Source organism: Poecile atricapillus, chromosome 27 (genome assembly GCF_030490865.1).
Source record: "Poecile atricapillus isolate bPoeAtr1 chromosome 27, bPoeAtr1.hap1, whole genome shotgun sequence".
NCBI classification, from domain to species: domain Eukaryota; kingdom Metazoa; phylum Chordata; class Aves; order Passeriformes; family Paridae; genus Poecile; species Poecile atricapillus.
In genome coordinates, this window is record NC_081275.1 from 2400810 (window position 1) to 2412164 (window position 11355).

Below are 11355 nucleotides of genomic sequence, written 5' to 3' on the forward strand. Positions count from 1 at the left end.
GGCAGCGGGACCGGCAGCCGGCAGAGTGGGAGCTGAGCACGGCCCGGTACCGGCAGGGGCTGGGAGCGAACGAGGCCTAGGAATCCACACGGGAACAGCCACCCTGAGCACGGGGGGAGCGCGGGTGCAGCTGCCGGTGAGCGGATGGGGCCGGATCCCCCCAGGGAACTCCCCGCCCCCGGTGCCGGTGTTCCCTGGGCGGGTGAACGAGGTGTGGGGAGCCCGGGGAGCGGGTCGGGCCCCCCCCGCGCTCCACCGGCAGCGGCGGCTGCTGCATCACGGAGAGCGATGAATATTTATGGGTTTAAAAATAGCTGCTGCATTGTGCTTCCCCCTCACGTGCGGAGCCAGCGGGGTGCGGGGAAGCTGCTAAATTAGATGTCACCGCGCAGAGAGCTGCTCAGTCAGGCAGGAGCAGGATAAAAATAGAGCCTGCTGTGCGTGCGTGGATCTCCTGCAAAGCAGGAGCGGATCCCGTGGGATCCCCCGCCTCCGCACGCCGGCATCCCCGCACCGCTCCCTGCCAAGAGGGCACCGCAGAGGAGCCGGGCAGGGACAAGGCGGTTCTACCGGGTGGCAATCGGTGGCTTTTCATCTGCTTTACCCCAAATGTGCGTCTCTCTGCGCCCAAAGCCCTCTGGAGGCAGACATTGCTCTGGCTCCGGCAAGTGACCCCATGCCCTGCCAGCAACACGGTGGCAGCATGTGACACCCGGGCAGCCCCGGAGCCCGCGGGGTGTCCGTGCTCCCGCCGTGCCCTGTCAGGATGTGCGGCTGGAACCTGATGGATGCAGACAGGGTCAGGACACACAGCTCAGCGCGGAGGCACAGAGACACTCAGGGAACCTCGATGCTGTGACTCCACCTGGCTCGACACCCAAGCCCACCGTGGGCTGTGCCGAGCTGTCTGTGCCAGCTGGGGTCTGCGAGTGGCGCCGGCACAGCCACACGTGCGGGCAGCCGGGAGAGCCTCGCCCGGGCTCCGCACATTGCCAGGGGCTCTGCTCGGCTTCGGGCAAAGGATTTGCAGCCCAAAGCGGCTCCGGCGCTGCCCCTCCGCTGCTGGAAGAGCCGGCAGCAGGCACACACAGAGCCCTGCACAGATGGCTGTGGCACCCGTGGGCCGTGCCAGCCCCACGCGATGAGCTTTGATGGTTGTGCAAACAAAAGCGGAGCCAGATGGTCTCCCCCGCGCTCCAGCGCTGGAATCCTGCGCTCGCTCCCAGCCCCGACCTTGGCCGGGTGTCCTGCAGTGCTGCCGGCCTGCCCGGGCTGTCTGCACAATGCTGCTGCTGGGATTTCCATGGTATCACGGAATCAGAATGGTTTGGGTAGGAAGGGACTTTAAAAACCACCCAGTCCCACCCCCTGCCATGGGCAGGGACACATTCCAGTATTCCAGGACGCTCCAAGCCCCCTCCAGCCTGGCCTCGAGCACTTCCAGGGATGGGGCAGCCACAGCTCCGTCGGGAAGCTGCCCCAGTGTTCCCCTACCCTCGGATTTCCCTTGGGAAGAGGGGCAGGCGGGGCAGGCCACCCTTCCCGGGCAGGCTGGACGCACCCAGCCAGGTCTGGGGCTCCCTGTGAGCGGAGCGGGGGTCACTGCAGCCCCCGATCCCCTTCTTGGAGCCGCTCCCGCCGCTTCCCATGGCGGCTCCGCCTCTCCCGCTGCTGCCGGACTACAGCTCCCGGCGTGCCGCGGCGGGGCGGGCCGAGGGGCCGCCGGGAGCGCACCGGGAGAGCACCGGGAGCGCGGCGGAGCGAGCGCCGGCCCCGCCGAGCCGAGCCGGGCCGGAGCGGGCGGGAGCGGTGAGTGCGGGCCGGGGGCGCGGGCCGGGACCGGGGGGCTCAGCCCTCCCCGGGGGCGGCGGCGGCCGAGCCCCGTGGCGGGGCCGGGGGAAGGTGCCTCGCATGGGCCCGGCCCGAAAGGAAAACACCCCCAAAGAGAGAAGCGGGTGCTGGGATGGAGCCGCGAAGGGGCGGGGTGGGAATGGGGGGTCCCGGTTAGGTAGTGCGGGTCCCCACGGAGGGGTCGCGCTGTGCGGAACCCGGTCCGGAGCGGGTCCTGCCCCGGCCTCCCGGGGCACCGTCCTGTCCCGGGAAAACGGGGAGGAAAGTGGGGTCTGGGACCCCACGTGAGCCCGGAGGAGCCCAACCTCGGCTTTCTCTTTCTGTCCAAGATTTCCCGTTAAATCCACTAGGAAAGGCCGAGGGGGAAGGATCCTCGCCCTCATCCATGTCCTCGTCCCCGTGTTCCCTGTGTCCCCTCCGGGACTCTGGCACCCCCGGGCCCCCCGAGGAGGAGCCGGGCAGCGCTGGGGCTCGGACATGTCCAACACGGCCCCGGGCTGGAGGGACACGGAGCGTTGTGTTCCCAGTGTCACCTCTCACCCAGCACAGCCCAGTTCACCAGCGTCCCCCATGTCCTCCGTGCTCTGGTTCATCCATTGCCAGCGGCAAAGAAGGGTTTAAAGGATTTGTTTGGGAGGTGGCAGCTGTTGCTGCTAGAGATTGGGACCTGTGATCCGTGGATCATCATCACCTTCAGTCTGGGAACACTCAAGATCAAGATAAATACCTGAGCCCTCCTTCCCTCACCAGCCCAGTGGAGATCCTGCAGCATGATCCTGAAATCCCTGGGGAAGGGTGACAGCACTGCCAAATCATAGGATCATTTATTTAGGATGAAAAAGGCCTTTAAGATCATCACGTCCAAGCATTAAGGAAGGGGACAGGAACAGAGGGTGGTCACCACCCTCGAGACAAAGAGGTGTCCTACCTCTGGGGACAAAGGTGAGGAAGAAGCTACCCCTGGATAAGAGGCAGGACAGGCAGGATGAGGCAGAGGAAGGGCTCAGCTCCACCGCCACACTGTGCCCTTTGCCACTGGCCACAGCTCCGACTTTTCCCCTCCTTGGATGGCCACTGTCCAATGTCAGCGCAGCCCTGACCTTCACCCTCAGCCTGGTGCAACATGCAGGCTTTTCTGTCTCCAAAAAGAGTGGGAAAGCAGAGCCTGGCAGCAGCTGCTCTGGGAAGGGGGAGCTGGAGTCCTTCCCATGGTGGGCTGTGCCTTTGTCCTGCAGGTGAGCAAATCCTGGTGTGGAATTAGAAGGCAAACATGGGATGTGGGATGGGGGCAGGGACAGAGCTCTGAGAGCTTGTGTGCCCTCAGCCAGGCTTGTGCAATCCAAAATTTGGGAGAGCTGGGCCAAGGGCTGCAGAGCCCAGGGCAGAGCTGGTGAAATATTTAATGTGGGGAAGGACAGAGTTTGAGATGGGGAATCACCCTCATTGCAGTAGTGAATGCTTGGTGTGTCCGTATCTCCTACAAGAATGAATTAACCTCTCATATATTCCAGTATTCCACCCCTCTAATCCTTAATTTTACAAGGAAGGGAAACTGAGGCACGGGAAAGAGAATTACTTCACATACAGCTTCCAAGTTGGGCGCTTTCCCACCCAGCTATGGGTCTGCAGAGGAGACCAAGTCCAAGCTGCTCCTTAGTTTCTGGAAGTTACAGTCATGGTTGGAAATTCCACAGCACCAGCCACGTGCACCTCTGGCTACAGGGGGCTTCCACAGCCCTTGGATAATGGTATCAGGAAGGACTCCTGGATAGGAGGTTTTTATCTGTTGATTAAAGTCGATTTTAAGGCCTCCAGCGAGAGCTCAGATCCATTTCTGTGGGCAGTCCCTTCCCACATCCCTCCTCCTTCACCCCTGTGTCGCTCCAAGACCCAGCCTGTGGTTCCTCCTGCTGCACAGCTGGAATCCCACAGCCACAGCTCACTGTGGAGTGTCCTCACGCCTGTCTCCAGCATCCTCCAGACTAAACAAACCCGTTTCCTTCCAGCTGTCCTTGCAGGTCATGTTTTTCCTACACCTCTGCTCATTTTCTCCAGCTCCTCCCAGGACTGGACAGTGTTCACCCAACATCCAGGAGAACTATTTCCCATGTCTGGCACTCAGCACTCCTGTTTACACATTCCATAGGGTGTTTTGCTTTTTGTTGTTGTAACAATCTGACTCTTTTTGACTCATTTATGTTTCACCCCAACCCCCAGTTTTCCTTCTGAGAGCCCTTGGGAATTGCAGCAGGTTTAGGACAGAGCTGCTCCCTCTGCCAAGGCTGAAGCGCTGAACTCTGGCTCCCAGTCCTGTTCCCAAACTAAACTCTGGGCTTTTCTCTGGAGTATCCATAAGCTGGTGAGCTGGGAGGTGGGCAACAAGGGAGTGAGCATCCCACAGACCTGCAGCCTCATTCCTGGAAACAAAATCCTTCTCCAGGTATGAGCCCCTGAAAGAGTGAGGTGAGGATCTGCAGCAACAGCTGCCTGTGTGCGTGGAAGAGGTTTGGGAGTTTATTGGAGCATTCCAAGAGCTGTGGAGTGGAGGCTGGCTGTGAGTCCCAGCCCTGGGCAGGAGTGGGGATGGTGCCAGCTCCTGAGACAAGGCAGGCCCAGCACTCCATGAGGGAGCTGGGAACAGCTGGCAGTGAGGAGAGTGAGATGTTGGATCTGGCTCAGGCTCGCCTCTGGAGAGCTGGAGGGAAAAGCAACACAGCTTCCAGCTGTGGGAAGCAACAGCAAAGCCATGAGGCCAGACATCAGGAAACAGCCTTCACTGTGGGGTGCTGTAGCCAAGGAGGATGAACTGGATCATCTCATCAAACTGCTCTTCCCTGGGACACAAAGATGATTTTACATAAGAATTTCCCTGATCTTGGTGTGAAGACATTCAGCTTTACAGTGGGTTTAGTTTGTGCTGTTTTCTGTAATCCCTGGATACCAGTGAGCCAGAGCTCTTCTGCTGCCACTGGCACTGTGTCATTCCAGAAAGCCACTTGATACCTTCACTGTCTCAGGGGCACCACTCCAAGGACTTGCTCTGAGAAGGTGACACTCTCTTTCTTCCTCTCCTTCCTGGCATTGTCCAGAAAACCGTCTTTGTGCTCCTCCTACATGGCAGTTGTTCTTTCCAGGTAGGGGAAGGGCCACCTCCTCCACAGCTCTTCCTCCTGAAATATCCTCCCAAGGCACTTTCCATTCTTATCTCTCCCTTTTTACTTTTTACGTTCCTCAAGAAGAATCTCATTCCTTCCCTGGGGGGCAAATTCTTTTCTGTTCCTCTTTTTTTCCCCCCTTTGTAAGTCTTAAATCTGAAGGCAAAACACGTGAACCAGAGTAGACCAGCAAGGAGACCTCCCAAGCTGTGTAGAACCCTGTTAATTTAGTTAAATTAATTAGGAGATCTGTTGATACAGAACCTTTCCTCTGCAAATACTCTGTTCCCTTCCCAAGTTTAAGGCATCCATAATCATGCAGGAAGTTTCCTGTGCTGTGTGTTTCCATGATTAACACTGTGTTTTAAAAGTGCTTAAAAGTATTGGTTTGAGTTTTGTCAGGCAATCGTGGGATTGAACCTCAACACCTCAGCTCCAGGAAAACATCTCAAATCACAAGAAGCTTCTGTCACAGACAAGCTTCCCACACATAATTCCCAAATCTTAACCACTCCCGGAGTCAGCGACGTCAGCTCTAAGAATGGCAATAACGAGGGGCAGAGGAGGGAACTGACTTGGGATTTTTATAGCAAACAGCAGATTTTGGGTTTGCTTGACAACCAGCCGGTGCTCAGCCCCACTGAGCAGTTTGGATCCGGGCTCTGAACTCGGTGTTTCTGTTCCAGGGGCTCCCGTCAGCCACGAGAGTCAGGATGAACGTGGGAACGGCGCACAGCGAGGTGAACCCCAACACGCGGGTCATGAACAGCCGCGGCATCTGGCTGTCCTACGTGCTGGGCATCGGGCTGCTGCACGTCGTGCTCCTGAGCATCCCCTTCTTCAGCGTCCCCGTGGTCTGGACTCTCACCAACATCATCCACAACCTGGTAAGGGAGCGGCGTGGCCTGGGGCACATATGGGGAGCCTTGGCACAGCTGTTCCCCTGAGCAATCGGCTGGGATTCCTGTTGGAACAATCCCTTTGTGTTTCCAAAGATGCCGGGTGAGTTGCTCAACCTCCAGCCCTCAGCCTGTACTGGTGCCTCTGGGACATGGATTTAAATCCAGCCCAGGTACAGGTGAGGCAGCAACACCTGGTGAGGCTGCTCAGAGGGGACATGGATTCATTTCCTGTAGGGGCAAGTCCTTTGTCGTGTCCCCTTCCCAAAGGAGTCTGTGACAGGCCCCAGACACTGGCAAGACATCACTGGGGTTGGTAAAACCTGAATTGGCCTCGTGAGAGTTAAGAAAAAACAAGATTAACTCCCAGATTTTGTTCTGCTTAAAGTAAAAGATTAGTCTAGGAACTGATTTCCCCCTCTGAAGATCAAGTCCCCACATAGGTCTCCTTGGGCACGGGGGACAAAAAACTTCAGGGATGGAGCAACTCCTTGTGCATCTTTTATTTTAAATAATAGCTCAGGCTGGGACTATTCCAGAGACAAAAATAACAGGGATTGAGGACCCTCATGATAAGTTATTACTAGAGAGGGATAAAAACCTCCACAAACGCCCAAACTGGAGCTGCTCAGGGGATAAAAACAACCACAAATCCCCAAACCGGAGCTGCTCAGCACTCAGCTCACGAGCTGCTGGCTTCTCATCATCTTCCCTGGCAGCTTTAGGTTCTGGGGACAAAAAGGAATTTAAAGGCCAGGAGTGGAGCTGTAGCCGGAATGTTTGTGACTTGTGTTCCCCTGGTAATCAGGGGGTGACAGACCTTCTCCCAGCACATTTTCAGGGAGCCTTGCGCCGTGCCGCAGCAGGCAGGCTCTAATCTCCGGATCGCAGAGATCCCACGGCTGTAATCTTGCCACCGCCTCCTTGGCTCACACCCAGGAGCCGAGCGAGGCCTGACGTGGAGCAGCCGAGCTGCCCCGGCCTTTCCCAGCTCTCCTTTTCCTGCTTCCCTGGCCGCTCCGGGTTTTCCAGCGGCGCCACATCCCTCTAGTGGAACGGTGCGGGGGTGCAGGCTCCCGGATCCACTCCCTGGGTGCGGGGTTTTCGGGATGCAGGGCTCCGTGTGCCTCACGCTGTGTGTCCTGCAGAGCATGTACATCTTCCTGCACACCGTGAAGGGAACCCCCTTCGAGACCCCGGACCAGGGCAAGGCCCGGCTGCTCACGCACTGGGAGCAGATGGATTATGGAGTCCAGTTCACCGCGTCCCGCAAGTTCCTCACCATCATGCCCATCGTCCTGTGAGTATTCTGGGCTGGCTGAGCTGCCTCGTGTCCCAGTACCCATCAGCGTTCTGTCCTGGGAGACAAACACACGGAATGCCACAGCTCAGTTTGCCTCTCCCTCTGTTCCCACCCTCCCTTTCCAGGTATTTTCTAACCAGCTTTTACACCAAGTACGACCGGATACACTTCATCATCAACACCATCTCCCTGATGAGCGTCCTGATCCCCAAACTGCCTCAGTTCCACGGAGTCCGGATCTTTGGGATCAACAAGTACTGAGTGGCGTGGCCGGAGCGGATGGCGGAGGAGCGGGGCCAAGGGGGGATCCCTTCTCTCCAGCCCCGTTTCCTCCCCCATGCAGACTGGGATGTGGTTTGGCAGCGGCTGTTTAAATGCAGATCCCAACAGACACATTCCGCATGCTGGATCCTCGTGCCCAATAAATCCAAACCAGCTCCAGAGTAGAGTTTAGTGCGGAGCAGGACGTGCGACACCGGATTTCTCTTGTCCCAGGGTGATCAATAGATGGAAAACCACTGAGACTTTGAGGTACAACAAGGATGAATTCTGGGAAGAGTCTCATCTGTTCCAGACATGGAATGACGAGGATAGGGATGAGGGGAAAAGCTTTTAGTGCTGGTACTATTGCTGTGGTAAATGCACTTTAAAATATGTTTCCCTTCCTGAAGCTGGGTGCTTTGAGCAGAACGTGAGGGAAATCCAAAGGGATACAGCCAGACTTTCCCAGGACTGGATTGTTTTAGGGTCTGATTTCCAGTTTTAGGTGGGAAGTGGGAGGGGGAAGTGAATGACAGATTTTTATTTTGCAATTGTTGACACCACTGAGAAGGGAAGTATTTTTCCTAAAAACAGCACAGGAAGGAATGACCTGCAGTTTGACAAAGCTTTTGGTTCCTACAGCCTAAATCATGCTTGTTATTTTCAGTTTATACCCAAATCTACCCAGGTAACTCCTCTCCCCACCCCAAACTGCTGTTTTTAAGTGCACAAGGGCTCAGTGGGCATTTGGATCAAGGGCTAGGGGCAGGTGATTTAATGACTGACAACAATGGAGCTCCTTAGAACATGGACATGGACAGATGTGGGAAAGGCTGACAATGGGCAGGTACAGGAGGAGGGCTGATTGCTCTAATCAAGCATGCAGCTATCCTTGACTTGGAATTTTTCTCCTCACTTCAGCTCCTTGGTTAGTTTAAGTGCATGTGGCTGGGATTTGCCAGTTCTCCATGGACTCAAGGGTTGGATTTCTGGCTTACCTGGAAATCTGTCCCTCAGCTCCACGCCCAAGGGCTGTGTGAGCAGCAGCACCAGCAGCAGATGAATTGACCAGCAGAAGGAGTCAATTAGTCACAGATAATAGATCTTTTCACAGAGGAACAAAATCAAGCCTTTTTCCTCTAAAATTAACACCTAAATAAAGCAGGCTTAGGTTTCCTCACTGAGACAGATTTTACTGTTTTACTGAAAATCAGAATGACCTGATTTTCCTTTGGGTTGTGTCCCAGATGGGATGGGTTTTCCCTCACTCTTCCCCTGTAACCCCATGAAAACCTGTATTTTTGTTGTCTTAGTGCTTATATTGTCTCACCTTTTTTGACAATGGTATAAATCTTTTAAATCTTTTAATTATTTTTTTTTTTTTGTCCCTGCAGTAGCAAATCCAGCTTTAGAGGCCATGGTGGAGAGTGTTGAGGTTTTGGATGGTCTGAGCATAGGACATGAAAGGGGGAAATTCAGATCTGTTACTACTCCATGCATAATTTTAGGCAAGTTGCCTCACTTCTCTCTCAGACTTCCTATGGGACTGCTACAGGGAAGGGAAAATATGGAGTGTACCTCAGAGGGCTGCTGGAATGCAGGAAGAATAATTCCCTAATGTGTTTGAAAAGTGGAAATCCAAGTGAAAAGGAAGTTTTCAAGCAGGTAGAAGAAGAGAGTCTGGCTGGAGACCCCAGGGTATTGAGAGATGTGCAATTTCCTTGATGGGCAGTTTAAACCTTCAAACCTAGGATAGAAGAGCTGCTGCTTTAGCTGAGGTACTCTCTACCCTAATTGGCTCTTTAAGCTACTAGACAATGATAATTGTGATAAAAATAGAGATATTTCATCAATCAGCTGAGAAATGACACAGACATAAGCAGTATTCTTGTGGGAGAGGCTGCTCCAAGGAGGGGCAGGTCCTGGCAGGGCGGCTGAGGCTGGACCTGAAATGCTGACTGTGGTGCTGAACAGACCTGAGTGTTTGCCCAGACACCACTTCCATCTCCAGGGGAAATGAAAGAAAACTAATTATTGTCATAGAAAATATGGGGGAAAACATCTTTTTTTGCAACAGAAACGGCCTCTAGATGCTTTCAAACATGACTCCTCACAGACAGACATATGCTGGATATTTCTAAGCATATGCACATCACAGCTCTGTAAATTTAGAATAATTATCAATTGAAAGGATTGACTTTTTTATGAGATACAGTAATTCCCAGAGTCTCCTTGAAGGCATTAACACAGCTGTGGGTTTGAATACTTGTGTGGTCACAGACACTATGGACATCTGACCCTGTTTGCTTAAATTAAAGATCAACTGGGATGCAGAATGGGATTACAAACTTCTCAAATAAGCAGGTTCTAAAGCCTAAAGCCCCAAACTTGTAAATAAGACTCTGCCTAGCAACAAAAGTAAACAACATTTGATTTCTCTCCTTCACACAAATGATCAAAACAGGCAATGCCAGTCACGTGACACTCATTACAACACAGGTGAGGCATTTTTCCATGGAATAACCGAGATTAACCTGGACTCAATTAATCCAATCAAGGGAAACGTAAATGGAAATAGAAGAAATATGAAAAGAAGTGAGATTTCATGTTCTGTTGTGGTGAGTTAAGTATCTATATATGATTAATAAGTATTTGAACAATTACACATCAGGTCGCATCTTCCTTAAGATCCCAACTTAAGGGTAGGTGTCAGGATCAATCAAAAATAAAAAGCAGGAAGTTAATTGTAATTAAACCACCATTCTTTGGTGTACCTGAGGCAGTCTGAAGTGAAAGGACAGCATGAGCAGGCTGAGGGGTGGTCAGTCATGTCCTGGCAGGGGATGGATCGGGGTGAAGCCACATTGTGAGAGGAGAAACAAAGCGTGAGCAGAGCTCCTTTGAGAGTGGAGTTTTTCCCAGGTGCCTGCATGGAGAAGACAACTGATTGTTACTGATTTTAAATGGGATTCTTATTGTTGCTGATTTTAATGGGATTCTGATCACATCACACTTGACAGATTTCCTCTACACTTGCCCTGTATCATGATCAGGACAAGTTTCTACCTGGAGAGATAAAATCTCCTGTGATGGAGAAACAATTTGTGGCAAGAAGGTATTTGAAGCTTTTCTGTTTTGTTCTGCAATGAAAGAGAAAAGCTTTTGAAAGGCTGGAATCCTTCTCAGGAACTGGCAGCAGCTTGTCCCATCCTGTACTTAGCAAAGCCTCCTCAGCCACTGTCAGCACCACGCACGTTTCCATGGGGTACAGCAGCCCCTGCTCCAGGACACTCAGAAAACCAGCAAGTCCTCCCAGCCTGATGCTCCTGAATCAGAGATCCTGACCTGGGAGTCCTTTCAGAGCTACCAGGCTGGCAAATAGTCCAAACCTTTGTAGGAAAAAGCCTCTAGAATAAACTAAATGGAGGGCTACTTATTCTCGAGTACTTTTATGTTTGAATCACTGTTCAATTTTGGGTTGTTTTTAGCTCGGTACTGGCCCTCAAGGAGGGGACAGCAGTGGGTTAACACATTAATATTTCTCCTTGTGACTTATGTTGCTTTATCATTGCCTAGAATATCTTTAAGCATGCGAGTGTTGGTGTGTCCATACCCTCCTTGGATCAGTTAAATCAGCTGAATTAGTTGGGAGGGTTTTTTAAAAGGAATGTTCTGTACAAAGTTTTAGGGTTTTTTTCCCATAGCCTTCTTTTTGCTGTGGATACAGAAGTCTCATGTAGAGAACTTTCTAAAATAAAGTGTGAATATTTTTATTACTCCTTTGTACAGTATTCTAAGAGAGACTAATAAAAGTGAAGTATTCAGGTAAAAATGTGCACTTGCCTTCTGGAATCTTCACATGGATGGCTTTTGGTGTCAAATATGG

The 11355-nt window shown here is 52.8% G+C and overlaps 1 protein-coding gene across 1 annotated transcript; it reads left to right on the forward strand.

Moving 5' to 3' along the window:
• The first annotated feature begins 1672 nt into the window (after positions 1 to 1672).
• On the forward strand, positions 1673 to 11296 carry ORMDL3 (ORMDL sphingolipid biosynthesis regulator 3). Its single transcript, XM_058857693.1, has 4 exons — positions 1673 to 1809; positions 5693 to 5893; positions 7054 to 7205; positions 7334 to 11296. The coding sequence occupies exons 2-4, from the start codon at positions 5720 to 5722 to the stop codon at positions 7467 to 7469; spliced, it is 462 nt and encodes a 153-aa protein (XP_058713676.1). The 5' UTR covers positions 1673 to 1809; positions 5693 to 5719; the 3' UTR covers positions 7470 to 11296.
• The last annotated feature ends 59 nt before the right edge of the window (positions 11297 to 11355 follow it).

Coding starts and splice junctions, on each gene's coding strand:
- ORMDL3 (XM_058857693.1), top strand. CDS start 5,720: ATGAACGTGGGAACGGCGCACAGCGAGGTGAACCCCAACACGCGGGTC. Junction 5,894..7,053: donor CCAACATCATCCACAACCTG/GTAAGGGAGCGG, acceptor TGTGTCCTGCAG/AGCATGTACATCTTCCTGCA. Junction 7,206..7,333: donor ACCATCATGCCCATCGTCCT/GTGAGTATTCTG, acceptor CTCCCTTTCCAG/GTATTTTCTAACCAGCTTTT.